We start from the raw sequence: 27,998 nt of genomic DNA on the forward strand, positions 1-27,998 counted from the left end.
GATGCTTGTTCATATGATCAGAGCCAGGAAGATTTTATTAATTGGCAAGCTTAAAGGTTACAGTATCCTTGCTATCGCAGAAGAATTGCCAGATGATGGCAAGATCTTTGCATGTGCTGAAGCGCCGTATCTCGGAGTGAACAGCCAAGAAGCATTTGATTACTCCTCAGATGGCAAAAAGATAAGCATGCGAGTGGGACCAATTGCAGACACTTTGGAGGTAAAGTCAGTTGGAAGGGGAGTTTGGGAGCTCTTGTACAGAGCAGATTAAAGAGTTTCAGGCAGGTCCAATCTCCTGCACACAAAATGCTATACGATGACCTTAGTTTACTTGCAAATTAAGTGAACATGGTCTTGCATTATAGTTATTTCTTATTCATGATAAGGTGTGATGGGACAGCTTTCATGCAAGGTAGTTTTTTTTTTCCTTTTTGACTAAAATACTGTAGCTTTTTGATCAGAGGAATCAAAAGCTTTAAGTGTGGGTCAATAGGCTTCGATGGCAGAGGTTTACTTTATGGGCATGGACTTTGTTTCAGGGTCTCTAATTCCAAGTATAACAAGCTGGAAGAGCGTATCTGTGCCCTTTGGAGGCAGCTCTTGAGGACAGCTTTCTCCCAGTGTTCACAAGAGTCAGGAAAGTCCCAAAGAAGTTAGTTTGTAATTCAACCACAGCCTCTCATTTTCCCCCACTGAAAACATTGCAGGCAATTAGACCCGAAGCTTCTCACCTCCAGAGCAATGTGATAAGCTTCAGACAAGGAAATGTGTTAGCTCTATTTGTTTCGTTCTCCCTGCTGACTTTGTTCCAGGAAAGAGAAAAGCTTATGATTTCATGCAGCTAGAGGAGTCTCATGTTTAATTCCAGTTTACCCATCTCCATGAATTTTCTGGAGGTCCAGCACACTAACAGGGGATGCCCGTGCCACGTCCATTACATAAATAACCTTTCTATTATTAATGCAAACCAATTTGATCTGATTCTGTTTTCAATCTGGATGTGTCAGTGTGAGCTTGATTGTAATTTTATTTGCATTAACAAGTACCATATTTATTTCTAAAATGAAATGGCCAGGAGCTTTCTGACCTCTGGCTCGCATGAACTCCAAGTCTGATAAGAAATCAACAGAGAGCTTTGCCAGGTATCTGAACAAACGAAACGTTACAGATCACCTGCAATGTGCAGCATTTAAAATCCCAGCTCCCCGCAGTGAGTGTGAAATTAATTGAATTGCTGTTGCTCTCTAGTGCCCATTCTGTGCAACTGACTTACTGTGACTGAATTAAAATATCTAGAGGCAGGCAGAGTACATGCTGCGTAGAGATTAAAGAGGGGAGCAAAGACATGAAAATTAAATCCTTAAAACAGAATGTTGCAATTGATTTTATACCCTCCACTTGCAATGTAAAGGCACATCCTGACCCCAGTTCTGCAGGTACTCAGGACTTCAGATAGCTCTTGGAGCTGGTAGGAGCGGAGGTTGCTTGTGTTTGGCAGGAGAGATCCTAGCTCTGGAGACCCCTGTCTATGCAGGGCTTTTTCACTGGGTTCTGAACTGCTATTGCTCAGCCTGGCAGATACATTGTCGTTGGTATCAGGGTAATCAGGATTGTCCTTCAGGTCTTAATACACAATGGTCCCAGCCCACAATGGCAGTAAATGATGAAGCAGTGCATCTGGTGGCCTGTCTGATGCCTTTGCATTTTGGGCTCTTTGAAGTTTGCCCAGCTGGAGTGGGGCAGCTGTGTGTGAAACACACTCCTGGATGCATGGAAGAGACTCAAGCTGTGAACAGTGTGCTGTCTTTTCCCTCTTAGAGAAGACCAGTTTAGACTGGAGACCATGCTGACTTCCTCCACTGCCACATGGGCATGCTGAAAGGATGAGGCAGTCACAGGTGGGATATGGACCATGGATGGCACAGCTAAGCTCAGCTTAATGGAGGAGGTAGTGAACAAGTGTTTCTGTCCTCCACCATCTGCAGGAAGGCTGTTCTAGAGCAGAGCGGGCTAACAGTTGTTGAAAAGCCTGGTGATTTTCAGGAAAGCTGGAACAAGCTCTGGCAAGTATTGTCTTTGTTGTCTATGGTGTCTGCAGCCCTAGGTTTCATCCTAGTCCCCTTGGAGAAATTAGAGGGCAGAGATGGTCACCAGCCCTTGCTCTTTGGAGGTGCCTGCTGCAGCTTTCATGCTGTGGTGACTCTGGCTGCATTTTCCTTCCAAGCTGAGTGCAGTAGGGCAGGATTTCCACTTACCTGCTGCAGCTCAGATTTTTGCAGCAGTGCAAGCTCCTGGGAGCAGTGGATTTGCCTCGCTGCACTGGCTCCTTCAAAGCACAAAAATGTCATATGATACATAGATAACCCTGCCTGGCAGGGAAGTCCTTTTCTGCTGCATGAAGCTATGGTTCAGAAAGCCCAGACTGGCAAAAGGCATATGATGTACTCTCACTTCTGGTGTAAAACTAGTCCACCCAAGAGTTACATCCTAACCTCAGGTAAAGGATACCATCCGCTGCTGTATCCACACCTCTCACTGATGTCCTTTACAAGGAAAGCTGCCAGATGTTGCAGTGGTTGCCACAAGGATAGACCTATTTGTGCCAGCACACCTCAGACAGCGGGGCCATTGTGGCACCCACATGGCTCTGTCTTTTCCACCTATAACAGTGACCCATCAGGGCTGTGAGCAAATGGAGAGCTATGCAAACACAGCACAGCAGTCCATGGCAGCACTTTGGCCAGGCTTCCTGAAGGCTCTTGCTCCTCCTTTCCTTTATCACAGAGTTGGTGAGGTCAGCCAGGTTCTGTGTCTCTTGTCCAAGATCAGAGCCAGCTGCAAAAAATCTGGGGTTTTGAGCTGTGAAAGGATGCTAAATAGCAGACAGGAGCTGTAGAGCTCTGGTACACAAGCGGGGGTGCATTTTGGTACCTGATGGCATGATGGAAAAAAAACCATGCATGAAGGACAGACCCTGTCAAGCTAAGTTAGGTCTCCACCAAAGCATGTAGCTCACGGACACCATGGCACAAGCTCCTGTGCCAAATGACCTCTGTAATTTTTGCACAATACTTTTAAGTTAAATTTAAGTGTTTCCCTGCATCAGTCTTTGATACAGGTGCTTTCAGTGGGAATTGGCTACCTCTTCAATGTGTGATGGGCCAGGGTTTAAAAACATGTCCCAACAAGCTCTTTAAACCTAAACTCTGCCGTGCTGTGCCTGAATAATGAACCTTGCCACGCATCAGCTGTGAGCAAGAGGCCTGATCCTGCACAAAGAGCTTCCTTTAATTCCCAGTGGGCCTTTGGTTGAACAATGAATGCAGGATTGAGTCCAGAGGGAGTGCAAACTACCAGGAAATTATTCCCATCCATGATTTTGATCCTTCCGTTTTAAAACCGAAAAGGCAAGGCGAAAAATAACACCATGTTTATGGCAGATTCTGCTGATTGCAGGGCATTGTGTAAGCATGTCGGGGCTTTCTTTTTCCTTTTTTCCCCTCCTTTTACCAGACAGAATAGGTGAAGAGGTTGAGCTGCAGATCTCATTTCTCCTGTTTTGCTGCTTGTGAAGTCTGCCAACAGAATCCACCTTGACAAAGTCAAGGACTCTGCGTTTAATGTTGAACTGAGTGAATAAATTATGCATGAAATTGTGTCGGAGTCTCTAGTGTGCTCTAGAATTGCTCCTTTTGATATGAAAGGTTAATTCAGAAAGGAGTCCAAAATAGCTGGAAATTGTGGGGATAAGTGGATAGTATTCACTGTTGTGAGCTGTTATTACTAGAAATTGCATTCCCTCTCTAGCTTCCCTAGAGATTAAGCTTTGCCGGTGAATATAAACTGTACTCAATAGAATAGCATTTAGGAGTAACAAGAGTGTATGTCCACATACAGTAAAATATTCTAATGGTGTTTTAAAAGGAAGCTGTATGTTTTCATGTATTCTGTGTACCCTAAGGATGGATTGCTATTACATTTAGGTCAAGAACAAGGCAAAGGGAAGGTAATAAGTTTTGAGTACATCTCTATTACAAATATGCTGACTGTATGATCCATATCAAAGGAACCGGACAGTCGTTTTTTTCAGACTGAGTTTGTATGTGCCTTATGAGGGAGTGGTCTCTCATCAGGACTCCAATCAGGTTTTCTCTGAGCTTTGGCAGAAGATTCTTTCATGTTTTTATTTGGGATGTCCTCTCCCTGATCTTTTGCTGTATCCATCAACAGTGTTGCTGTGCCCTTCCTCATGCTCGCTTTTGGTTTATCTCTTCGATGGAATGCAGTGATAACATTTTGGGGTTTTTGTTTTAATCCAAAAGGAAGTTAATGACTTGCTGTAAGTAAAAGCATTAATTTCAGCCAAGTTTGCTCTGAATTAAGACACTTCTTGTTGCCATATGTTACCATCTATGATGCCTCTGTAGCAAGGAGCAGGGACTGCACTGTAAACATTCAGGAAATTAGTTTCAGCAGGATATTTTGCAGGCAGATTATTTCCTTCTGGATCTCAACTTTCCTCACAGTTGGAGAAGTTTTGGCTCTGCCTCTCTCCTAGCAGAGGACAAAGGCATCTCCAGCGTTCTGTGAGGTCCCAGGCAGGTCCTGACCCAGTCTGTTCTGGGAGGACAGGGGTTGTCAATCTCTCCTCTTAAACCCCCTCATCTGTTTTGAGAGGGACAGCAGTGTGTTCTCCTCTTCCTCACTGCACTGATAGTTCCACTGCTTACCTCTGCGGTCAGAGCTACCAGTAAAGCAGCTTTTTTCCCTCCTGGCTGTCTTTGTTCAGCAGTGGGTGTTAGCAGTGAAGAAACCCTCTCCAGTGTGGTACCCTGGCCACGGTGCCCACCCGTTCCTGTGGCTGTTATCTTCTTGTGTAGAGGCTGCTTTAAAGGCAAAGCTGGTTCAAAGAAACTAATGGATTCCCCTTATAGGCCTGGAGCTGTTTCCAGTTAAATATGGAAAACCCTACAGCAGTCTTGAAGCTGTGGAAACAAGAAGCCCAAGTGATGGCAAGATCCCAGTACAAACTCCAGTACAGTGTCTCAGGCATTTCCACAGAGGTATCCAGTACTGGGTATGTAGAAGAAATGAAAGGTTCCTTCATGGCTGACTGTTCAGGACTTGAACTGGCAAAATAGAAATGCCTTCTAATCAGTGGCCTTGCATATCCAGGCAGTGCAAGGACGAGACAGGCGTGTGCTGGATACATATACAACACAGGCACCCTCCTGGGATGAAAGCTGTGAAGTTAAAAGGTGGTTTATCTGTATCAGAAGATAGATAAGAAGGAGATAAGCTATCAGCAGGTAGACAGTACAGAAGGAAGGCTGAAATGAGAAGTCCAGCTAATATCCAAAGAGCTGCACAACTCCATATGGACCTAATGAAGTCAGTGCATAAAAGTGAGATTCTTTTTCATTAGGGAGCCATACCATGCAGCAGTCATAACATATGTTCAGAGATGGCCACATCTGCCTCTGAATGTCTGCCCCCCACCTCCTCTGCTTGGGAAGGTTACAAGTCAGAAAGTAGTGATAACTCATGATAATTACTTGACTTTTGCTTTGGCTCTTCTCTCTGGGGAATGAGGCCTCTAATCCCTCTTCCTGATGAACTCCTCCCAGCTTTTATCTTCTGACCCTTCCTGAAGTTTCTACATTGGACAGACTGGCTGAGTTGCACCCTGATGTAAGACGCTCTTCTACAGTAGCAAAAATGTTCCTGCTGCTTTCCCCCAGTACAGATCAAGAGAGAACAGGGGCAAAATTTTCTTATTGGTTATGAAATGAAAAGATGAATTGTAGGAAACCAGATGTCTCAGTTTCTGCTACGTTCACTATAAATGAGTATATATTTGGCCTGGTCTTCTTTCATTATAGTGTAGTATCCAAAGGTGTCCTAAATGTGGATTTGTGAATGCTTCTGGCAGAGCTTCTGTGTTATCAAGCATCTGTAGTAAAGTGTGACTTACTTGTCAAGCCTGTCCAGGCTCTCAGGCAGGGTTAATTTCTTAACCACTAGCAAGCTCACAGTGAAACCAGTTTGCACAGTGGAGTAATTCAGAACTTCAGTGATCCACTTCCCACTATTTCCTTGTCTGATTGACACATTCCCTGCTTCAGAAAGGCTCCTGAAATCTCTGTTTGGGAGCCATCAAACTCGCTCTTGAAAACAAATTAGTTTTTCACATTCTGTTGCCATTTGTTATTGATGCTTTAACGTCTCGGGAGATCGCTCATCACTCATTGGGAGCAATGTCTCCAAACACAAAAGGGAAATCTGGACGCAAGAAGTACTGTTAAAAGTTGTGGTAGAAACAGTGAGTTCTGGAAAACATAATTGTTTCTCTTTTCACTTGAAATGCCAAGACTTTAAAGCATTTCTGCTTGCCGAGATAGGTGGATGAGCCGTTGTTTCACTGCAACGCACACAGATGCAGTTAAATAGTCCCAGATGGAATCTGAAATATTCCATAGCAGCCTCTTGGGCAGCGAGTGCATTAACTGCCACAGGAGAAGGCTGTAAAGGCTCCCATCTGGTCATCCATCAACACTTTTATACATTATCATCAGCAGCCTGCTTGGAGGGAAGGTGTGCCACATTTCTGAAAATCCAATTAGATGATAGCAGCCAGTTCTCTTTTATCCTCTCTGTTGCTGAGCCATCCAAAGCATTTTTTTAGATTAAAGAAACATCATTTTCCTTCATATGAGCTGTGCTGCTTTATCTCTATCATGACCTGTTCTTTTATGTGCTTTATAATTCTATTATTAATTGGGATTTCAACCATTTTCCTGCTACTGAAGTGGGACTTGCTAGTTTGCAATTCCCAGGATCAGCCTTATGCTTCTTTATCCCAGACTGATATAATTGCCACTCTTCAATTTGTTGATAGCTACTCTTCTGAGAAGAGATAACTTATTGCAGCACCTCAGCTGCAGGGTTTGATGCCAGTCCTCTCCGTTACCCTGATGGATCAATTCACTTTGACTGTAAATATGCAGATGTTTCTGCTGTGACTTTCAACACCACAAGCTGGGATGAACCATCCTCTTTTGTATCCTGATTTTCTTTGATAGTTTCAGAGTTTGGGGCATCTGCATTTCTGAAAAATTCTTTGCAAAGCATGGAAAATTCCAGAAGTAATTCTAGCAATTTTACCTTAAAATAAGAGGGTTCCCTCTGGTCTGGGCTTTATATAAAGGACATTGCAATGAAAAAACTTAAAATTGTCAAGTAAATAATGAGTGTTTTCTCCAACATATTTTTTTTCCAGGCATTACATGCTGAGGATGAAGACTTTGATATAGTCTTTATTGATGCTGATCAAAGGAACGCTGTTAGCTACTACACCTTTGTCATGGATAACCACTTGCTGAGAATGGATGCAGTGATCTGTGTAGAGAATACACTCATGAAAGGACAAGTCTACCTGGAGAATGTATCTGATGAAAATGTACTAGCTGTCAGAAAATTAAACACAGTGATTAATTCAGATCCTCGTGTTGAGCAGGTTAGTGCAATGCAATTGGTTAAGGTGCCTGTGGTACTGTACCTATGGATTTTGCAAAGTACTCTTTAAAATGTTTCTTTTGTTGGTGCCATTATCCAGAGGACCTAAACTGAACTCAAATTTTATTATCATTCACCTCACTTGAGCTCTGTGTATGAGTTTCTGTATTCAGAAATGGCCCCTACTTCCTGTCTGCATCATACAATGTATGAAAGGCAAGATAAAAGTGGAGCACTTAAGAGTGAATAATCAGCTCTACAGTATAACCAAGGAACTGCTGCTCTGCTTTAAAAACTCTGGAGGCTGTAGGGCATCATGAGCACAACAGGAGCCAACAAAGTCCTACTCCATAAGGAGAAAAATGAAGTAATAGGATGTATAAACAATATATTGTGGTTTGAGAGGCAAAAGTAGACACATATCCTCCAAGGTTTTAAAAGCAGGGTTGCATGATGCTACCCCAGGGTAGTAGCTATCAGCCTGCAAAGCTTGTTTACATGCCATAGCCACACCAGTGTGGCAGAGGGGCTGCTGGGGCTGGGGTAGCCACAGAGGATGGCTGGATCCCTGCCTCCTTCTCTGCACTGTGAGACTGGTCCCATGGTGGGAGAACTGACGTCTTCCACCTCCCTAGGAAAGATGAACAACAATTTTCCATGCTCTGAATCTTACTGTTAGCTATCCAATGCAGGTAAACCATGTGGGGTTTCACATCTAATATTTGATATTGGTGTTGAATCTCCATCACAGTGCAGCTTTCACTGAAGTGTGTTAATGGTGCCAGAGAAGGTATGTGGCAAACCCACTGATGCTCATCTATGTGTGCAGGACAGATGTTCTAGCAAATGTTGAGGAACGCCAAAGTGTTGGTAATTATGATTTGCTGACCTGCAAGCATAAGACTGGAATACCCTCATGACAGCATTAACCAGGCTGTGGAAACCCAGAAATCGCTGTAGCTGACACTGATTTAGAAAACAGAGAGACAAAATTGCATTTTTTTTCTTGCTGGCATTTGTGGAAGCCGTGAGTTTGGAAGAGGAATGTGAGTGAATACAAATGCCTGACATATTTACGTTGGAAAGAATTTCAGTTAAAGCATAGGAGAAAAGCTACTGTGGCCTAAGGAAGGAAGGACTATCCTTCATATCAGTGGGATTTGGGTGATAGAAAGCTAAGTACAAAGCAGTTGAGAATTGTGTGTGTATGTGTTCCATTTGCAGATAATTTTACCTGTGCAGAGTGGACTGAGCATCATTCGAAGGAGCCCTGTGCCTCCAGACGCAGTGGTTGAATCCAAGGTGTGTATTTCCTTTCTCTGAGAACTTCTGGGGAAAGCTGATGTCAATGACAAAATGATTTGCACGGGTTTGGTGTCAAGAGCCCAAACTCGTGTTCTATTGTGCCATGGTGCTGTGCAGCATGGGTTTACCAGCTTAGGGCTTGGCAAATACTAGCCACACTAGTCCAAGGTTACACTAAGCCTATTAAATGCTGATTCCTTGCAAAGATTTTTGGCTCAGCCATGCTGGCAAGCTGCTCACTGGGTATCCATGCCCAGTGCTCTCCAGTCCTTCCTGTACAGGGGAGTGTGGGCATATGGAGCTAGGGGCCAGCGGTAATGAACTCATGCAATAGAGCTGAAGTAGCTCTATTTCTGCCTAAAGGCAGCACATGGTGCCCTCCTGTGGTCTCTGAACTGCATATTTTCATGGCTTTAGGTTTTGTTTGTCCTGTGGAAAAGATGCTCCTTTTATCTGTCTCCATTTTATATAGTGGACATCATTCAGCTATAATGAAATTCCCATCTGGAATCATAACGGCCTATCTCAGTAAATCCAGACCCAAACATCCTGATTGTTTTGCAGTTCCTGAGTGCTCCCAAAGCTACACCCACTGGTAATTCCTGGCATTTCAAACTCAATATTTTAAACATCTTGTATTTTCCATCTTGATTCCAGTCAGGGGGAAATGATGCATGGCAGCTGATCAGATGACAGCTTGGTTTGAGTTATTGGCTGATATCTTTATTTGCGCATCAGCCTTGTGAAGATATTTTGATTGCACTCCACTTGAGCCAAATCTTGCCTTTGGAAACGTGTTCTTAGCCTCCGTGCCTTCCTGGATCCAGCTGAGCCTCAGGGCAGGATTGGACCCTGGAGGTGAAATAACTGGAAGACTTAATCAGTCATTTTCTAAGACACTGTACCTGACCTATCTCCCGTGGGAAGCTGAATCAGGAAATACCATACCCTACCCTCATGTATGGAGAATGATCGGTGCAGCTCCTCAGATCACAGCCCTTCTGCTGCATTGTCTTGCACATTAGAGCTCCTGATGAGACTAGTATCTGGAGGGGTAAAGGTGCTTTTTGGCTTGAATTAGTATTAGAATTGTATTAAATAGTGGGACAACGAGGCATGGATCTCTGTTTGTGCTCCCACCTCATTCTTACAGGCAGAGTCCTTCATAGCTATCACTTACTGACCTTTCCACCTTACTGTGCAATGTATATATGTTTTTGTTTTAGAAAGAAGTGGTGAGGGATGATGTCTTCTGGGGTTATAACAGGCACCGCATCCTGGACCGGCTGCGTTTGGATGGCAAAGTGGCCTATGTCACAGGCGGAGGGCAGGGAATTGGAAGAGCCTTTGCTCATGCACTGGGGGAAGCCGGTGCTAAAGTGGCTGTTGTGGATCTGGTCCTTGCAAAGGCAAAAGCAGTGGCTTGTGAGCTCAGCCTCAAAGGTAAGCATGGGTCCTGCTGTGTGGTCACTAAGCTGTATGTCAGCATTGTCACAGCAGTCATAGATATCACATCGTCTGTGAGTTACTTATCAACATGAATTCAACCAGAGAAGCAAAACTAAAATTCCTTGCCAAGAATGCCCAAAGGAAACACAGCAGTGAAACATGACTGACAGGGACAAAGAAGGGCCACCTCTTGCCAAAGAGATCTGTATAACCTGCATTGAATAAACATGGTATCCCTCAGATTAAACCATGCAGCAGCCAAGGCACCTCAGTCTTCCCTAAGGATGTGTGACAGACATGGTCTATGAGCTCATTAGCACGTATCCCTTCCCTGGCACCTCTTCAGTGCCTAATGTCTGGACCAAAAACCAAAACACCAAAACAAGTTAGAGGCATTATCAGCCTTAATCTCTCATTGTGCCCTCATATTGAAGCAAAGGCTCTTTTGAAACCCTCAGCTATAGTTCTTTCAAGCATGCGTACAAGGTCAGATATAGGAACAAAATACTAATAGACATAATAACTAAAATCCCCCCCAAAGAGGTAAAATCTCTACAAGCCACTTCTATTTTAACAGTAAAAACAGAAAATGTAACATCAAACTGAATTTCCCCCTGGAGTCGTGCTAAAAGCAGTTGTAAAGGGGAAAAAGAAAACTGGAAATATAATTTTAATGAGGAAAGAAAGGAAGTGTTTCTCATTTTATAATTCCTTTTGTGAGATCACAACTGAGCCTTCTTCAGAGATCAGTACTTCATTTCCTCTAAGGATAGAGCTTTACCCAGAAAATTTTCACATTCTTATTTGAATAAAGTCACTGGTATTTGTTTCCACTCTGACTTCAGAAAGGGATTGGGCCATTATTAACCATATTCTCCAGCAAAACCATCCCTTGCAGATGTATTTCTATCCCTCGTCTCAAACAACATCCTTAGGAAGGGTTGAGGAATGGTTCCGTTCTGGTTTTGACACCATCCTTAGCTTCCCCAGAGAACATCTTAAACAAAAAGTCTCAGTCTGTATGATCCCAGCTTTAGTAAGCAGAGACACTTTACACTGAGTATCAGCGTTAAAGCTTTGGTTTTATTGGTTAAAGCTTTCATTGCTGGTCTGATCCCAAATAACAACCCAGAGCAGAGTATGTCCAGCTCCTATTACAAATTCTTGAGTCATCCAGTCCCTCCTTCCCTGAAGCTTTTCATTTTCTTATGCACTGAAGCCATATGGTCTTGGCACAAAGTAGCTGTGCCCTACAAGTTAACTTGCCTTTTAGACATTTTTTCTCAGTGAGATCCTGCATATCAAGTAGGGCTATTCAGATAGAAATGGGTTCCTTGATAGAGCCATGAAACTGTGGATGCCAACAGTCTATTTGAAAACTAACTTAAGCTATCTCCAGGGCATTTTCAGTAGAAGTTTGATCATCCATCTTTCAATGGCTGCCCTACATCTCTGCTCCTTTACTGGTGGGCTGCAAGCCCAGAGGAGGTGAGGGAGTGATGCAAAGTGCAGTCAGAGAGGTCACGAGGCATAACAAATATTATTGCAGTCTAAAGTAAAGAAAATCTCACTTCTCAGTCTTTTCACATCTTTATCCTTTGAGGTCAAATACTCTCTATCAACTTGACCAGTGCAGCTGGTCAGGGCACAGCTATTCCATCTCATGATGTTTTTTGAGGTTTCAAATTTATTGTTATTCCTTGTTGGAACAAAACCCAAACTTTGTAATGCTTTTGTGAAAGGGAATTATATCCAAATGCCCGTTTTTGGACAGGATTTGAAAAGGTCAGGTTTTCAATCTCTTTCTCTCCAAAGGTAACTACAGAGTCTAGCCTGGACCTCAGAAGCTTTCCCTTGAAAACTTTTGTTGAAATCATTATGTTTCCATGAAACATTTGGCTTCAAAGAAGTAACACACTCTGTTGGAAAAAAATTTTGACGAAAAGGTTCAACTAGCCTTACTCTTGAAATATTCACATGAGTAAATTGAAGCAATCGTAGTATTGATACATATTTTTCCTGCTATAATACACACAAAGTAGCTGTGATTCCCCCTTCCCCCCACCTTGGTTGTGGGGGGGAAGTTGGAAACGCAGTGCCCCAAGTCATAGAATCATAGACTAGTTAGGGTTGGAAAGGACCTTAAGATCATCAAGTTCCAACCCCCCTGCCATGGGCAGGGACACCTCACACTAAACCATCTCACCCAAGGCTCTGTCCAACCTGGCCTTGACCACTGCCAAGGATGGAGCATTCACAGCTTCCCTGGGCAACCCATTCCAGTGCCTCACCACCCTAACAGGAAAGAAAGTCATTCCCATATTGATGCTTTTCCAAAACATTTTGCTCAGCTTGCTTAAACCCTCTTTGCTGCTTATACCAAGGAGCCCTTTACTGCCTTTTAGGATGGTGCCGTCATTTGGCGATGAGTTTTAAACATCAGAACTGCTGTGATCTCAGTTTCTGATTTGTTAGACAGCTCGGGTGTATGTCCCTTGGCTACTGGGGTCTTTGTTTTTAGATCCTGTGTGAATACCTTTTTCAGCAGTTGCTAATGGATCCTGACAGAAGAACCAAAAATGATGAAACATAACCAAAAAATCCTAAGGGTTACCTTCCACTACATATGCCCTTGTCTTCAGGGGGAATCACTGCCTGTACCTTAAGGGAAGAATTAGTCTGAAGGGATTTTTAAAAAGTGCATTTTCACCATAAACTATGCAAATGCTTTCCACACAATGTCACTTCTGATCTTCTTGTCTATATGCGATGTATTACTTCCACTTACACTGAGAGACCGGAGATGAAGCCTGAGGCAGGGGGCTGTGTACATGTCCCCTGAAGAAGGGCACCTCAGGCAGATTCAGCACATTGATGTCTCTCCAGCACAGAGCCACTAGGCTCCTCTCCTGCCCATCTCATCACAAAACTAAACTGTGTACTGTAGAGATGCACTGACACCATCATACGTGTAACGGCGCAGCCATGTGTTGGGTTTCTTACCTCTGGTCAGGACTACAGATTTTTAAGCTATTTTTCCATAGTTTAGTTATCATTTTTAACAGATGGTTTTGGGGGGACAGTGGAGAGACAGAAAGTGAGTTTTCCCCCCTCTCTCAGAGTGCAGGGATATCAGCTGAATTGATTAAGGTCAAGTGTGGGACTCTGGTTTGAAGTGAGCGTGCCTTCCCTGCTTCTTCACTAGACACTCACGTGTGGCACCTTCTGTCTTGTTTTTATGAACTATCATATAACATGAAGACATAAATGGGGTGAAAGTTGGAGGGCAGGTGAAGAGCCTCATTCTGTTACCGTTAGTAACACGCTTGCACCCTTTTTGTCTGTAAATCGAATGTGAAAGATTGCAACAGCTCCCTGTACATTGTGTGTCCTGATAACAATCAGGAGGAGCAATGGGAGCTGTCTGTCTATTCTTATTCTTTCAGCATATTTAGCATAAAGCCTACTATAAAATAACAGGTCTTGTTTTGTGGCTGAAGACGCACTTGTTTTTGTAGGTGCCTGTGTTATGGGTATGCCTTTTTCTCTGCCTTGGACCATAGCTGAAGGCCAGAGGGGACATTAGGTCCCATGACCTGGCATGGGGAGCATCCCAGACCAGCATCATCTCAGGGCGAGCTCTCTGGCAAGCTCCTGGAGGCACTGGAGATCAAGAGCAGCTTTTCCATACAAAAGCCTCTTTCTTGTCATTTTCTTCAACATCGCTGGGCAGTTATTGCTTTGCCTTGCTTTCATGGAAGCCTCCATCTCAAAGGGGGAGTCTTCTCCTTTTCTCCTAGGATAAGTTTAAGGCTTCTTTCAAATTTTTTATTAGAGTGATCTAAAAGATGGACCAGTGGGTAATAAATTTTCTGTTTAAACAGAAGTAGAAAAGTCTTGCTTTAACAGCTGTAACTTCCTCCCTCTGCACTTTCTGCTTGCAGACTGCTGATCTACAGTCCATCCCTGGTGGCTGCCTCCCTCCTTGTGAGTGAAGGCCCACTTCACCACAGCCTTGCTTAACTTTCAGGATGAGTATAATCCCATTGGCAAAAGGTGCTTCTTTTGTTTAATAATAATAGCATTTACAGCGGATTTTGATAGTAAGTTAAGTTATGCTATTTACAGATCAGCACTAGTGCAAAAGTCAATGCCTGGAGTTTTCTAGGGAAAAAATGCATGATTCAAAACCAGTAGATGTCTTAATTTCTGAACGTTTGTGTTATTATAGTAGTGTGATTTGCAATAAATAAGGCCAGATGCCATGACTACTTGCACCTGTGAACCTGCAGGTATGCCCAATTAGCTCCCTGCTAAAAATGGTTTGGTTTTGTCTGAGGCTCCCAGCTGTGTCTGGATGCTGTAGTTCAACCAGAGAGGACTTTCCGGACAAATAGGCTTGATATTTTGCAGCATCTTGGGGGGAACTGGCATAAAAAACATCTAAATTTGAGCAAATTTAAGAGTCCTTGGCTTTCTCTTGCTGCTGAGGGGCTACCATCCAGTCCCGAGTGATCTCTCTGGAGCTGCTCAGGGATGGGGAAGCTGCAGTTGAGGGTTTGGACAGAAGATGGTGCAGTGTTCAAAGCTTCGTCCTGGTAGAGTGGCACTCTCGGCTCCCGAGTTTTGCGTTGGCCTCCAACAAGCAAACCTCGCACCAGTGAGCAACGTTATAATGGCAGTATTCAAAATAACAAACGCACATTTTGCTATAATTTGTGGAGCAATAAATTCAAGTGGCATATAAATAATACATATAGGAATGAATAAATAATCATAAACCAGAATACTTTTATTTCTCTGTGAATTCCTGTACTGACTTCATCACTCTTATATTAACACAGGGATTAAAAGCATTGCCATTGCAGCAGATGTAAGCAAACCCGAGGATGTGCAAAGGATTGTAGATATGATCGTAGCTTGCTGGGGCACAGTTCACATTGCATGCAACAATGCAGGAATCAATATGAACTCTGCAAGTGAAGATACTTCCCTAGAAGAATGGGACAAAACTTTTAATGTTAATTTACGAGGATTGTTTTTGTGCTGCCAAGTAAGTGTGAGATGCTGTACTGGTTTGTTTTACAAATAGGTAATCAGTTCATAAGCATTTACTTTACCAATAGTTAATAGTGCTTTATTACTAATAATCACAATAAAATCAATCCTAGATTTGGTGGAGTTAGAGAGATTTGCTTTATAGCAATTACAGATTTTGGTCAATATTTTCAAAAGCAGTTGGTACTCACTGGCTGCCCAAGGCCAAGCATCTAAGAATGGCCAGATTTTTTGGAGGGTGGTTATTTGCCACATCCTGAAAACCAAAAAGCTTTTGGGGTCCGTTCCCAACATTAGTGATTACTTTGAGAAAATACTGCCCACAGTGAAGAGAGTCTGAAATGGCAATGGGATTTTTCCTGCATCAGCCATTTTTATACCAAGTTTTTATATCAAGTGCTTCAAAGAAACGTGTTAGCACATAAACTCTTCTGAAAAGTGAAGACTAATTTATTATCATGTCATTATTAGCACAATCACAGAAAGGGTCACTGGTCTTTCCTTTAATTTCTGTCACAGGCTGCAGGCCGCATTATGCTGAATCAAGGATATGGGAAGATAATTAACACAGCATCTATGGCAAGTTTAATAGGTGAGTGATGAGAGCTAACAGTTGTGCTTCAGAATCCATATTTTAATTACTACTGATGCTATTTGAATCAATTAAACCTGTATTGGGAAGGAGTAAATCACTGACATTTTGTATTAGAGGAAATGTACTACAAAATTTTTATTGATATCATTTTTCAACATTTGCCTGTCCTCTGTGTTTTAGAGCACTTATTACTTTTTATAGAAGAGGTGGAGTCACCTTCCCTGATTCCAAGGCACTGATGGCACAGGAGAGGTGCTGGTGCACTCCCCAGTGATTTCAGGCAGATGTGGTTGAGTGTGGGAAGCTGTGCCCCTGTCATGTTTACAAGCAACCCAAAAGCTTTTTGCACTGGTTTTCTCCCCTGTACCCGGGGTTTTATTTCATTATCCTTGCCAACAGGTGTCTCCACCAACGCTGCTGAATCAGCAGCATCGTCAAAAGCGCCAATAAACCATTGTAACATATGGAATGAAATCCCTACTGCTGAGCTAATCTGGAAGGCAGTTACATGCTGGTGAACTGAAGCCCATGTAACAAAAATTGATCAATTACACAAATTAAGCATAGCCCTTTAGGAATTTATTTTATTGGTCTGGACATCTGTTGCAGTATTGTCCAAATCCAAAAATCAAATGGTGCCTTGGGTTGCCAAGTTAGGCAAGAAAATCTAGTAGCTATAAAAGTACAACCGAAAACCCCTGTATTAATATCATGTCCATCTGCTGAATGTTATATAAATATGCAGTCTTTTTATTTTCCTTCAGAATAACATTTATTTTTACTGTGCCCAGTTTGACATTCTGTGACATTCTGCTCAGTTTATTGCACAGTAACTTTCAATGCTTCTTCAAAACTACATTTATAATGTTGTTGTTAATCTTTTCTTCTTTTTTTCAAGTGCCTTTACCAGCTGTTTTACTTACACTTAAAACGCAGGCACCATCCCTCTGCCCCACCTTTGTGGAGTCACAAAGTCTCCCAAAGAGAAATAGTATTGAAAAGAATTTAGAGCTTTAAATTTCAAATGCCCCAGACTTTTCATGCTTTGTTTTGCACTGTGAAATCCTGGTCTGGGCTCGGGCTGTGACTGTCCACATCATTGCCACAAAGCAAAAGTTTCTGGGAGGTATTGCACCCTACAGAAAGTTACAAAGCTCTGGAAACTGGCACCGGCTGGGGTCTGCTGGTTTGGCACACAGCTCCCACACTCCCTCTTGCAGCCCAGAATTGCTCTCTGTGGCTTAAGAAGCATTTCCCGATTTCTTCATCAGGCCCTGGCACAGCTCTGCTGTGCCAGCAGGCGATGCCATTCCACCACAGCATCCATCCCAGCCCCAGCTGCACCTCCTTGGTTGGCATGCCAAGACCACCGAGACCCCCATGGGGTCATGTTTGCGGCAATATTAGTCCTAGAGCAGGAATGAAAGCTGGAAAGCAGCCCTGAGAGCAGCCTGGAAGGGTCAATGCAAGATGTGTTTAAATGTCACTGAAAGTCAATGCATGCTAGGCCAGGAGTTAAGAGATGAAGAGATGTGTTTACCTTCTGAACCTGTTTGAATCTTGGCATTGAAAAAATCTAGTAGTTATAAAACTACAACTGAAAACCACGATGTTCATATCATGTCCATCTGCTGAATGTTAAATAAATATGTTGGTTGGTTGGTTATTTAAGTATGTTGGCCAACTGGCATAGTATAAAATGTTTCTAGAAATAGTTAGGGGATATTTTTTTTGTTGTTGTTGTAGGTTGAGTCCTTCCTCAGAGATACAGGAAAATGAGGAGACACTTAGCAGGATAGGGAGGGTTTTGTTTGTGATTCTTTTTCCCAGATACACTGCTCAGAATCAGTTTTAATTAATTGAAGATGAGCCGCATACATTTTGCATATGTGCATTTTGATTCTGGTATTTCACTGGAGTTATTCCAGACGTATGCTTCAGCAGTGGAGACGAGGCTGCTGCGGCTCTGCGGTTTGTGCAGGTGTAACTCGGATCTGTAATCTTTACAGTGCATATCTTTAGTGGTAAGTGGTCTGGTCTTCTCTATCTCTGTGCACCTCTCATTAACATTACACGCCTGCTTCAAGGTCAGGCTAGAAGCCTTATGTGCTAAAGAACGTTGCAAAAACATAGTGTCAGGTTGTTGTGGTTTAACCTGTCAGGCAGCTAAACACCACACAGCCATTCACTCGCTGCCCCAGAGGGATGAGGGAGAGAATGGGAAAACAGGTAAAACTTATGGGTTGAGATAAAGGCTGTTTACTAGGACACAAAAAGAAGGGGAAATAATAATAAGAATCATTAAAGAATATACAAAACAAGTGATGCACAATGCAATTGCTCACCACCTGCTGACTGATGCCTGTCCCATCCCTAAGGCAGCGGTCAACCCCTCCCAGCCAATTCCCCCTAGTTTTATTGTTCATTATGACATTATATGTTATGGAATATCCCTTGGGTCAGCTGTTCCCTCTGTGTCCCCTCCCAGCTTCTTGTGCCCACCCGCAGTCTCCTGGCTTGCAGGGCAGCATGAAAAGCTGGAAAGTCCTTGACTTTGTGTAAGCACTGCTCAGGAACAACTGAAAACATCGGTGTGCTATCAACATGACTCTCATCCTAAATCCAAAATCAGCTACTAGGAATGAAATAACTCTGTTCCAGCTGAAATCAGGACACAGGTGTTTAAAATGTAATGCACTTGATGTTGGCAGCATTTTTATCTGCTTTCCTCCTATGTTTGTCTGAAACAGAAGTGAGTGTTCTCCCTTCCCAGAAGCCTTTCAAATTCAGACTGTTTTGGTGGTATTGCTGAAAGACCCTCTTTTGTATGAGTTTGAGGGAATGCAGGTTTCTTCTGTGTGTAAGAGACCACCTTAGGTAAGGGAAGAGAAGGTGGCGTGGGGGCTGAGCCTCAGAAAACCCACCCATGGGTGTCAGACCTTTGCAGCGCCCTTTGGCTTCTTGAGCTCTTCCAATTGAGAGGGTCTAAGCATCTCAGGAGGGGGAAATTCCATCTTCTGCATTACCTTGCTTAGATATTCTTCTGAAGACAGAAGGATTTGCATGGAAAGACTCTTGAAAACCCAGTCTCAGCACCCACCCCTAATTGGAAAGCTAATTCTGATATCTTGCAGCAACTTGCTGTTCTCACCATCACGCTCTAGAGGTGCAGAGCCTGTGCCAAAACTCTTATCCTCTTAGCAAATGGTGAATGATTTATCACAGACAGACATGTTTAGAAAGTTTAGCAAAGAACTGCTTTTGGGAGGTTACAAGGTTAACTACCGAAGTTGTATGTAACTTGGAGCTGATGCATGGCAATTAATCAAGAAATGATGTTCCACATCTATTTGATAGCACACACAGCGCGCTTCTTTGGGGGGCAATAGTCACATGCAGAGGGCAAAGTGGTTCTGCTGGTTGAAATGGGAACTATTTCATATTGCACAAAAAATGAGTGCAAATTATGTGCTGTAGAGGGGGGACATGGTATGGAATGCTCTCTGTAGCAAGTAAAAAGCCTCCAAATTCTGAGCAAACCTTCTGCACATGAAGTAAAAAGAAACACTAAGAGTTGCTTCCATCATGTGTGTGATATAAATCTATTCACAAACGTTTGTGTTCCAGGTGAAACTCCTTATTCACAGGCTTAGTAATTTGCAGCAAGGTTTTTGGCTCTTTCAGAGTTTGGATTAACTCAATTTGTTATCATCTTCTTTTCACCCTTTAAATTGACATACTCAAAACCAATAGTTTTAGTCAATAAAAGCAGTAGTGGATGTGTTGGCGTACCAGGGATGGTAGTGATCTAGAGCTGATGCACCAGTTTAATTTTAATTTTTAATTTTTAATTTTTAATTTTTTTTTAATTTTAAGACCAATTTAATGCCATCTACTGATGCTGCTTACGTGCTTCTATCAAAATGCACTGGGGTTTGCCTGCTTACCTTACACAAAGGCAACGATTCACTTTCTTCCAGGGTTCAGCGTTACCTAACCCTGCAGGCTACAATTGCTTGCCTTTGTGATTACTGATATTTAGCACTGATTTTCCCCACTCTTCCTCCATGAAAGAGTCAGTGGTGCTCAGTACTGGTACAGCACTAATTATGGATCAGTGCTCTGCACTTGATTTGTTTAATGATGTCCTAATGGAAGCCAAAAAAGTCCAAGGAGAGACACTTTGTGGGTGTAAATCCCAGCAGCCCAACCAGCCCGACTCCCGTGGGTTTAAAGCACTTTACACCCCCTGGGGATTTGTCCTTAAGTAGCTTTCCCGGGAACGCTGCAAGTGTGAGAGCTGGTGGAGGGGCAGAGCCACCTGAGCACGCAGCACTAACAAGCTTGAACATTGTAATTAGCAAGCCGATCATTTTCCCTCTCTGACTGACATGTGACATCTCTGAAACACTTTCAAAAGCCTCACATTTTGAAAGTGGTGGGTGTTCTGCATTTTTGGGGCGCACCTGCGCTCACATCCACACAAACACTGATTAGATAATGTGATGTGTTTGCTTCAGGCGATGGATAGGATAAAAATTATGGAGAATAATTTGTTCCAAAAAGCTTTATATAATATCATATAATATGTTATATAAAATCTATTATGCACTTACATCATACCATTATGCTACATTATATTTTATTAGTATTAAAGTGTACAAGCATTTTATATATAAATACATATATATGTATAATATATGAATGTGCATGTGTGTATATGATTATTTACTTTGCTTGGGAATAGTCAAATATTGCAGATGTATTTTTAATACATTGGGTTTGGCTTCGCCCAAACATGGTACCTATTAAATTTATTATTTTCTTTCTTTCCTTCTTTTTCATATTTTTTTTTTCCCAGTAGCCCAGCTGCTGAGGCAAAAGTGTTAGATGGCAAAATACAGATTTAGAGTTTTCTGTTGTGGGTGGCTAAATTCTTGTTGCTCCCTGCCTAGTATCAGGGAAAATGGTTCATCTCAGTGCAGGGACTTGCCCATGTTAGTGCCTCAGCTATCTGAATTTGTGCAGAATAAATCATTTTCTATTTCTGAATCCCTTCTAGTCCCGCACCCACAGAAGCAGGTGGCATACAACACCTCAAAAGCCGGGGTCGTAAAATTAACACAGACATTAGGAACCGAGTGGATTGACAGAGGAGTAAAAGTCAACTGCATTTCCCCGTAAGTAATATGTAGTCTCATTTTGAAAGTACAAAGAGAATGAAATGTTCTAAAAAGCTCAAACGAACAGTATCTCAGCAAATAAAGTTTCTAATTAGCAGGTGGATTGCATCCCTTTTTATGTTGTCTTTTCTTTAACAAAGGTTTAAATACTTAGAACCAAGCCTGCTCTGTTGCTGTGTATACTCAGGGATTTAAGAAGAGGTTTTAGCATTTGATAATAGGTTTTCCAATGATGTGAAGGGTAGTTTTTAGCATTTCTCTTCCAGATGAAATATTTCCTTAGTCTGTCCAAGCCTTCTGCAGTTAAAGAAAAGGCTTTTGACACTTAATAGACAATACTTCTTTCCCCTTTTTACTTGAGACAAATATATAGGCACTTTAAAAGCCACATTGTACTGCTGTAATTGAGCTACTGTTCAGCTCTGACAATCACAGGAGGCCAGGTGTAATTTTGTAAATATATATATATTTATTACAAATTACATTTTCCTTATTTTTAGATGTTTAAAGCTGTATGTTTTATGGCATTTATTCACAAAGAAAAGTTTTTGTACCGCATACACTTTTTCACTCCCTGTGTCTCAGTCACACACTCAACACAGTCATTGTATAAAACAATTAGCAGTGCATGTTAGTGCTCAGCAGAAACCCAAGTGGATAGTGTTAATTGGAAGTGGTCAGATACTGTAGACCATTGAAGTCAATTAGAGTAAATAAGAAGTGCAGGATTTTAACCCTGGAGTTAAATTGTAATAATGAAGATATAATGTACATCAAATTAGGAAAACAAATGCAATATTTTAATCCACAAAGTGGAGTAAAAAAAATAATCAGAGAGCCCAATGGCAAATGCCTCTGTTTTTACTGTCAGTCTGCTCTCCGCTTGCTTGTGCTAGCTGTCTTATGATTATTTATTACTAATTATACCAGGGGCTCCAGCCGTCGCTCTATGTGATCCACAGATTCTTTAAACAGCATCTTCGTATGGGATTTTCCCCATGCGAATGCTAGCAAGACTGCAATAGTGTTCCCACAGCTAGTGCCTGTGAGTTTACACCAGCTTTCGGGAGCCAGGGGAGATGAAGGGAATTAAGGAAGCTCAGCAGGACCTGGCAGGAATTGTGTCTGAAAACACACAGGTAATCTGAACCAACAGAGGTGAGATTGTAGTGCCACATTCACAGCAATCACAGATGAGAAGGCTCTTAGATGAGGAATTACCCATTTCTAGGGGGCTTACATGAATTTAAAAAATATCCACTGAATGATAAAAACTCATTGTTTTGTGTAAGTTGGGAGCATATACTTAATAGCTGAAGAAGTTATGTTTCTGGAGGCATTTGTCGGGGCATAGAGAAAAAATAGTCACGCTTCTCTGTTTCTGCTTTCATGCTAAAATGGGGCTGCATTTTGATCATCTCTACAGCAGCTCTGAGCTCAAAGTCCTACAACATGAAGGGGGGGTTCTTTGTGCAGGAATAGGCAGAAAGGGTGCACAGAGGACTAAAGTTTTGCTGTCTTTAAGGCTTTTCATTCTGGACAAGGCAGTTCCCCCTTATGCTGCTGGAACCTGGACTGAGCAGCTCCAGGAGCCAGGCAGAGTTTTCCCCCAAGCAGTTCAAAGAATTGGCTGAGCCCCTTGTGTTGGGGACACTGACAGAACTCTGGGTATCATTCAGAGGAATTAGCCTTCATATAGCTCAGATCTGTCCTCACCATGAGCAAAAGCTACATATGCTTGAGAGTGAATAAATCCTCACACTTACTTCTGCCTGTACGAGATGTCAACCTGCTTTGCAGTGCAGATTTAGACCCATTCCCAGAACCACAGGGCTCACTGGTCTCACTGTGTTTCTAGACACGACTCACCAAGGCACAGCGGCATTTTTTACCAGGCAGTAGCCTCAGTGCCATCAGAGTACTATGAAGGGTTGAAAAATGTCCCAGACGAACAAGTCTTTCTGAGCACAGATGTCCAACCTGGCATGTAGTTATCTTAAGAGGAGGGGATTTTGAGGAGCTCAGAGGTAGATATAGGACATGATGGTAACCAAGATTATCGCTGAGTAAGTAAAATTGTAAGTGTGTCCTTAAGTACTTTCCCCCTCCTACTCATGGTTGCATTAATGCTTTCAGGCACTGTCAGCGTACCTCTGTAGCTCCAAACACTCCAGTCTGGTTTTAAATATTATTTCACATGCAGACCTTCTGGCCTTTTTCCCTCTTCCTATTTGGTCACTTTTTATCAAGTTAATTTCTTAATGAGTGCATAAAACTTATGCAGAGCAATGCATAAAAGTTAGCAATGCATAAAATGTTATGGCAGAGTCCTCAGGATAATTTACTGCATTTATAAAATTGAAGATTGAGGTTTCTCCTGCTGGCCAGACAAGCCTCATGCCCATGGGAAGGAGGTGGCCAAAACTCCCTGGGTGCTTTGGCTGGCTTAGCCCCTTGCTCTATGCAAAGGGAAGCATCTCTGGGTATTGTGGAAACTATGCTCAGCCCTTCTGCCACCATCAAGTGCAATCGCCTTACAGCCTGCTACACAGCTGAGGCTCTGCAAAATTAAGAAGGTGCTGGAGTCTTCCCGAAAGAGATTTGGAGGGTGGGATGAAGAGGGGACCTGGGTGTTAATAGGGACATTTATAGAACACTGATGCCTGGCTGCCTATAGTGTGTTTCAGTCCCTTTGCTGATCCCTGGGTGTGATGGAGCAGGAGTATCTTGAGAATCTCTGGTTTGTGGCACACGCAACATTGGAATGCTTCATTTTTGCACCCATTGCACTGAATCAGTGTCCATGTTGGGGGCTAATTGCGTCTCCCTGCTTGACTTGCAAGGCATAAAATGCCATATTGGCATATTGACCTTTGGGATGAGCAGCTGGAAGTTGATCTTCAGCTTAACCTAGTGCCACAGCCAGCCCAGTTTGCTGGAGACTCAGTGAAACTCAGCAGCCCCAGCGGCTGAACCATGTTACCCACTGCTGAGCTGCAGGAATTTGGGTTTGGTCTGTGATGGGCAGAGGCTTTGTCCCCTGCATGCCCACCTTGCTCTCCTAGGACAGTGCAGAGGCAGCTGTGCAGTGCTGTACCAGGCTTTTAGCATGGTGGGTATGAGGAAAAAGAAAGCAGGTATGGCAAGCTCATCACAGGTTTTGGGTGTACCCCATCATGGGGGAAGGTGAGGTGGAGCTGGCAGGAGAAGCAGCACCCCAACATCACCTGAAGGCATCCCAATTAAGCAGCATTGCTCTCCCCATTAAGCAGCAGTCATTGCTAGTAAGTATCTTTGGACTTAAATCTTAATTCCTTGGGAGATGTCCCAATTAAGTGGATCTCGTGATTAAACATTTCCTGATTAAGTGGAGTGTACTTAACTCATTCAAATTAATAACTCATCTGAAAGAAATCAAGTTACACACAGATGGAATCTTTTTTTTTTTTCTCTCATTTGGGGATTGAGCACACGTAACAATTCCAGTTAAGTATCTGGTAAGTGATATTTTTCCTAATGTGTCTCTTGAAGTGGAAATGTTTTAGGCAATTTTTTTTTTCCTGTTGGGTTTAGTTGTTTTTTTTTTTTCCCCCTAATGTCTCAAATTGTCCTGTGTATCAATAATGAAATATTGATGCTCATATCTAACATTAAGAAACCAGCAGTTTGATATTACATTGACATGCAACAGAAAGTACTGATAGGCTCAGCACTGCATACAAGATGAGGTAGGGAATTAATGCATTGGCAGTTGTCTTTGCTGGAACTGGTTAGAAGCCAACTAAAATCTGCCTAAAAGGGTTCGACAACATTAAATTGCCCAACTTGGCACCAAAGCTTTCCCAGAAGATGTGTAGTATCAATGACATGCCTAATATTTATAGTGCCATCAGTATGTGTGTTTGCAACTTTTAAGTTTTGTGCTATATTCCTTTCTCATTTATGTAACAAAAAATTTGTAATTAAGTTTTGTTATACATCTAAATTTTTGCTACTTGAAGTGAACCTGAGGGAAGGTCCAGCAAGAGGCACGGCGCTGTGATTTGCAGGTTACAGTGATCAGACCAAAGATCATTTTTTTTCTGAACAGCTTGAATAATGTCCTCTTTTTAGCAAAATCTGTTGTGCTGGAGAACTATGTGTCGTGTTTCCTAATCTGCATTCCCTTGGGGTTAAAACATATATGTAAATTAACAAAAACCCAACAAAATCATATGGATCTTATTCTGGTCTCTGATAGTGTAAAGCCAGAATGATTATGTTGATGGCTTTGTGAGCACTGTGAGAGGCACGTAAGGGAAAGGAGTCCAATATATTTCACATCTGCTGCTCAAAGCATGTTTCTCTCTGAAGAAAACCAGTTCTCAAGGAGTTTGGGAGAATAAGGAGGGAGAGTGGGGGGCTGTACTTGGGGGAAATAAGTAAACCGTCTGCAGTCCTATACTGGAATGCATTTGATTTTATTATGCTGCCAGAGTTGCACTGCTTGGTTTCTGAACCGCTCTGGTGTTTATTGGCGATTACAATAAAAAATAAAGCTGATATTTAAATCCTGCACGATTAGTGAAAACAGAAATGTTTGGGGGAAAGTCTGAATTAGTTCCACTCCGTAACTGAGTAAATAGCAGTTTTCAACCTTCATTTGAAACAAAAGGTAAATCTCATACCCAGAATCCAGTGTGTCTCAAGAAATTATTTCCTTGGAAGTATAAATTGGGATGCCGACGAAGTTTCAGAACAAAACGGGCATTTTTATACTTTGTTCATTTCATATTTATCACTAGCTTGTTTGCTAATTTTCATTTGCAAGAGGCAATTCTTCCAGCTAACTGGCTGCCTCAATGGGCCACTGATTTCTTTGAAGTGACAGTCTGTAAATATGCATAAAAAAGAGATGCAATTAGCGTGTGTGTGGTTCAGTGCAGCCTGATTTCATTGGCAAGTTTACCCACAGTGTTGATAAGCTACATTATCTAGAAAATTGGCCGCTGAAAAACAGCACCTCTGATTGCCAGCAAAGGTTCCAGATAACAGGGTGCTGAAGAGAAATATAATTGAGGTTGAATATGTTAACCAAGGTGTCACATGCTCCTTAGAAGCGCTAATTTATCAGCATGTTGGAATTTTTATTAACATTTGGAATGCATTTCTACCACACTAATGAAGTGGAATTGGCAGTTCAGGTTTTAGTTATTGTCATTTCTGAGAAGTTAAATGTAATTTCTCGTTAGACACAGTTATGTAAATATATTTGTTCAGGGGCTGAAAAAATTATACATTTTGCAAAATACAAATATGTTGTTAAGGAGGAGTATGACAAATCAGTTGTAGCTATAGTCATGAAAGCCAGCCAAATGTTCGCCCTGCATTGTGCTTTCTGGAGCATCACTCAATTTTAGGGGACCTGAAGAAAATGAACTTAGCAGAGTTTTAATAAATGGTGTAGTCACTCATTACTGTGAAAGAGGCAAGGCAGGTAAATGCAGTGGGATTTGTTGGGGTGTTGGTTTAAAAGGAATTGTGCTGGGTGTGCTGCGCTTATCTTTGTCTCTCTTTTTGTGTGTGTGGAAAGGCTCTGGTGCCCAGAAGGGCGCTGGCTTTTGCTTCCCCCTTTTTTTGGCATATGGAAAGTCAGGCTGTTTTCAGTTTCTGGGCTGTACACAAATACGCTGTGTGACGATACGCTGAAAAGCGGTGAGAAGAGACATCAGTAGAAGGATGACAGTTCCCAAGAGACATGACAGACCAGGTTCAAGGTGCTTTTGATTCCAATGCCGTGCTTGTTCTCTATGAAAAAAATTAAACTGGTGATTAGAATCAGTAAGCTAAAAACAAGGGGGTACTGCTGTTAGCTAAGAAGATAGTATGTGTTTAAAGAAAACCTCTAAGCCTGCCCATTGGCAGCAAAAGACATATGGAAAGAAGTTTACACTGTGACTTCTAGCAAAGGCAGAGCAGGTCTGACTTGTGCATCCCCTCTGTGCCATTCCACAGTTTTCCTTCTGAATCAGCATCTTGAACACCTATAAATACTGCCTTTTCTTCTGGGCCAGACCTGATCCTAAACTATCAGTGTGTGTGCTTGTTGCAGGGGCATCGTTGACACACCGCTCATCCGCTCCAAGGACCTGCAGCCACTGGTGCGGGGCTGGCTATCGGGCATCCCTGCTGGGAGGCTGGCGCAGGCCACCGACCTGCAGGCTGCTGTCGTCTATTTGGCCTCTGAAGCCTCCGACTATATGACAGGCCATAATCTGGTCATTGAGGGTGGCCAGAGCCTGTGGTGAGGGGTATCCTCCAACCTCCCCTCTCAGGGATATAGGTCACTTTGGAATGTGCTTATTAGAATTTAGCCAAGTCCTAGTTTTGGCTTGAGCTAGTGGCTAGTTAATATGATATAATTGTTTTCTTCTTTCAGGTGTTGCTTTGGAGACTTATATAATGAAAAAAAAAAAAAAAGGCAAAAAAAGGAAAAGCAATCTTTCATTTTCAACATTTTCATATTTTCACTATGCATTCAGATTTCTGTTAAATTAGTATTTAATGATATAAAGGCACATTTACTGCAGTGAGATTTGGCTATTATTTAGTTTAACAGGGGGGATTTTTATAGCAATCAATATTAGCTGGTCTGTGCAGTGTATTGTTCTTAGGCGATTTCTTTGTATTCAAGTTGTTCCAGTGACATCTGTGAGTGGTGAAAAACAGTTGGCTGTAGTGTTAAAAAAAATAAATTAGTTCATTGCATTTGAACCTGAATGTTGCCATTTTATCTTTACTGGTGTTCTTAGTTTTTGACAGTGTTTTTATACAAACACCCACATAAATGGCCCTGAAAGAAAAGTACTGCACTTAATAGAGAGTCATGGTTGGTGATTATAATGGCTCTAATC

The 27,998-nt window shown here is 42.3% G+C and overlaps 1 protein-coding gene across 1 annotated transcript; it reads left to right on the forward strand.

Moving 5' to 3' along the window:
• LOC134169543 (D-threitol dehydrogenase-like) lies at window positions 1–27,751 on the forward strand. The gene is made up of 8 exons (XM_062630191.1): window positions 1–220; window positions 7,280–7,516; window positions 8,740–8,817; window positions 10,047–10,263; window positions 15,114–15,322; window positions 15,847–15,919; window positions 20,985–21,102; window positions 27,197–27,751. The coding sequence occupies exons 1-8, from the start codon at window positions 2–4 to the stop codon at window positions 27,390–27,392; spliced, it is 1,347 nt and encodes a 448-aa protein (XP_062486175.1). The 5' UTR covers window position 1; the 3' UTR covers window positions 27,393–27,751.
• Window positions 27,752–27,998: the final 247 nt, after the last annotated feature.

The sequence above is a fragment of the Pezoporus occidentalis genome, unplaced genomic scaffold, assembly GCF_034315485.1.
Source record: "Pezoporus occidentalis ecotype Australia unplaced genomic scaffold, CSIRO_AGI_Poc_V1 ctg35, whole genome shotgun sequence".
Taxonomy (NCBI): Eukaryota; Metazoa; Chordata; class Aves; order Psittaciformes; family Psittacidae; genus Pezoporus; species Pezoporus occidentalis.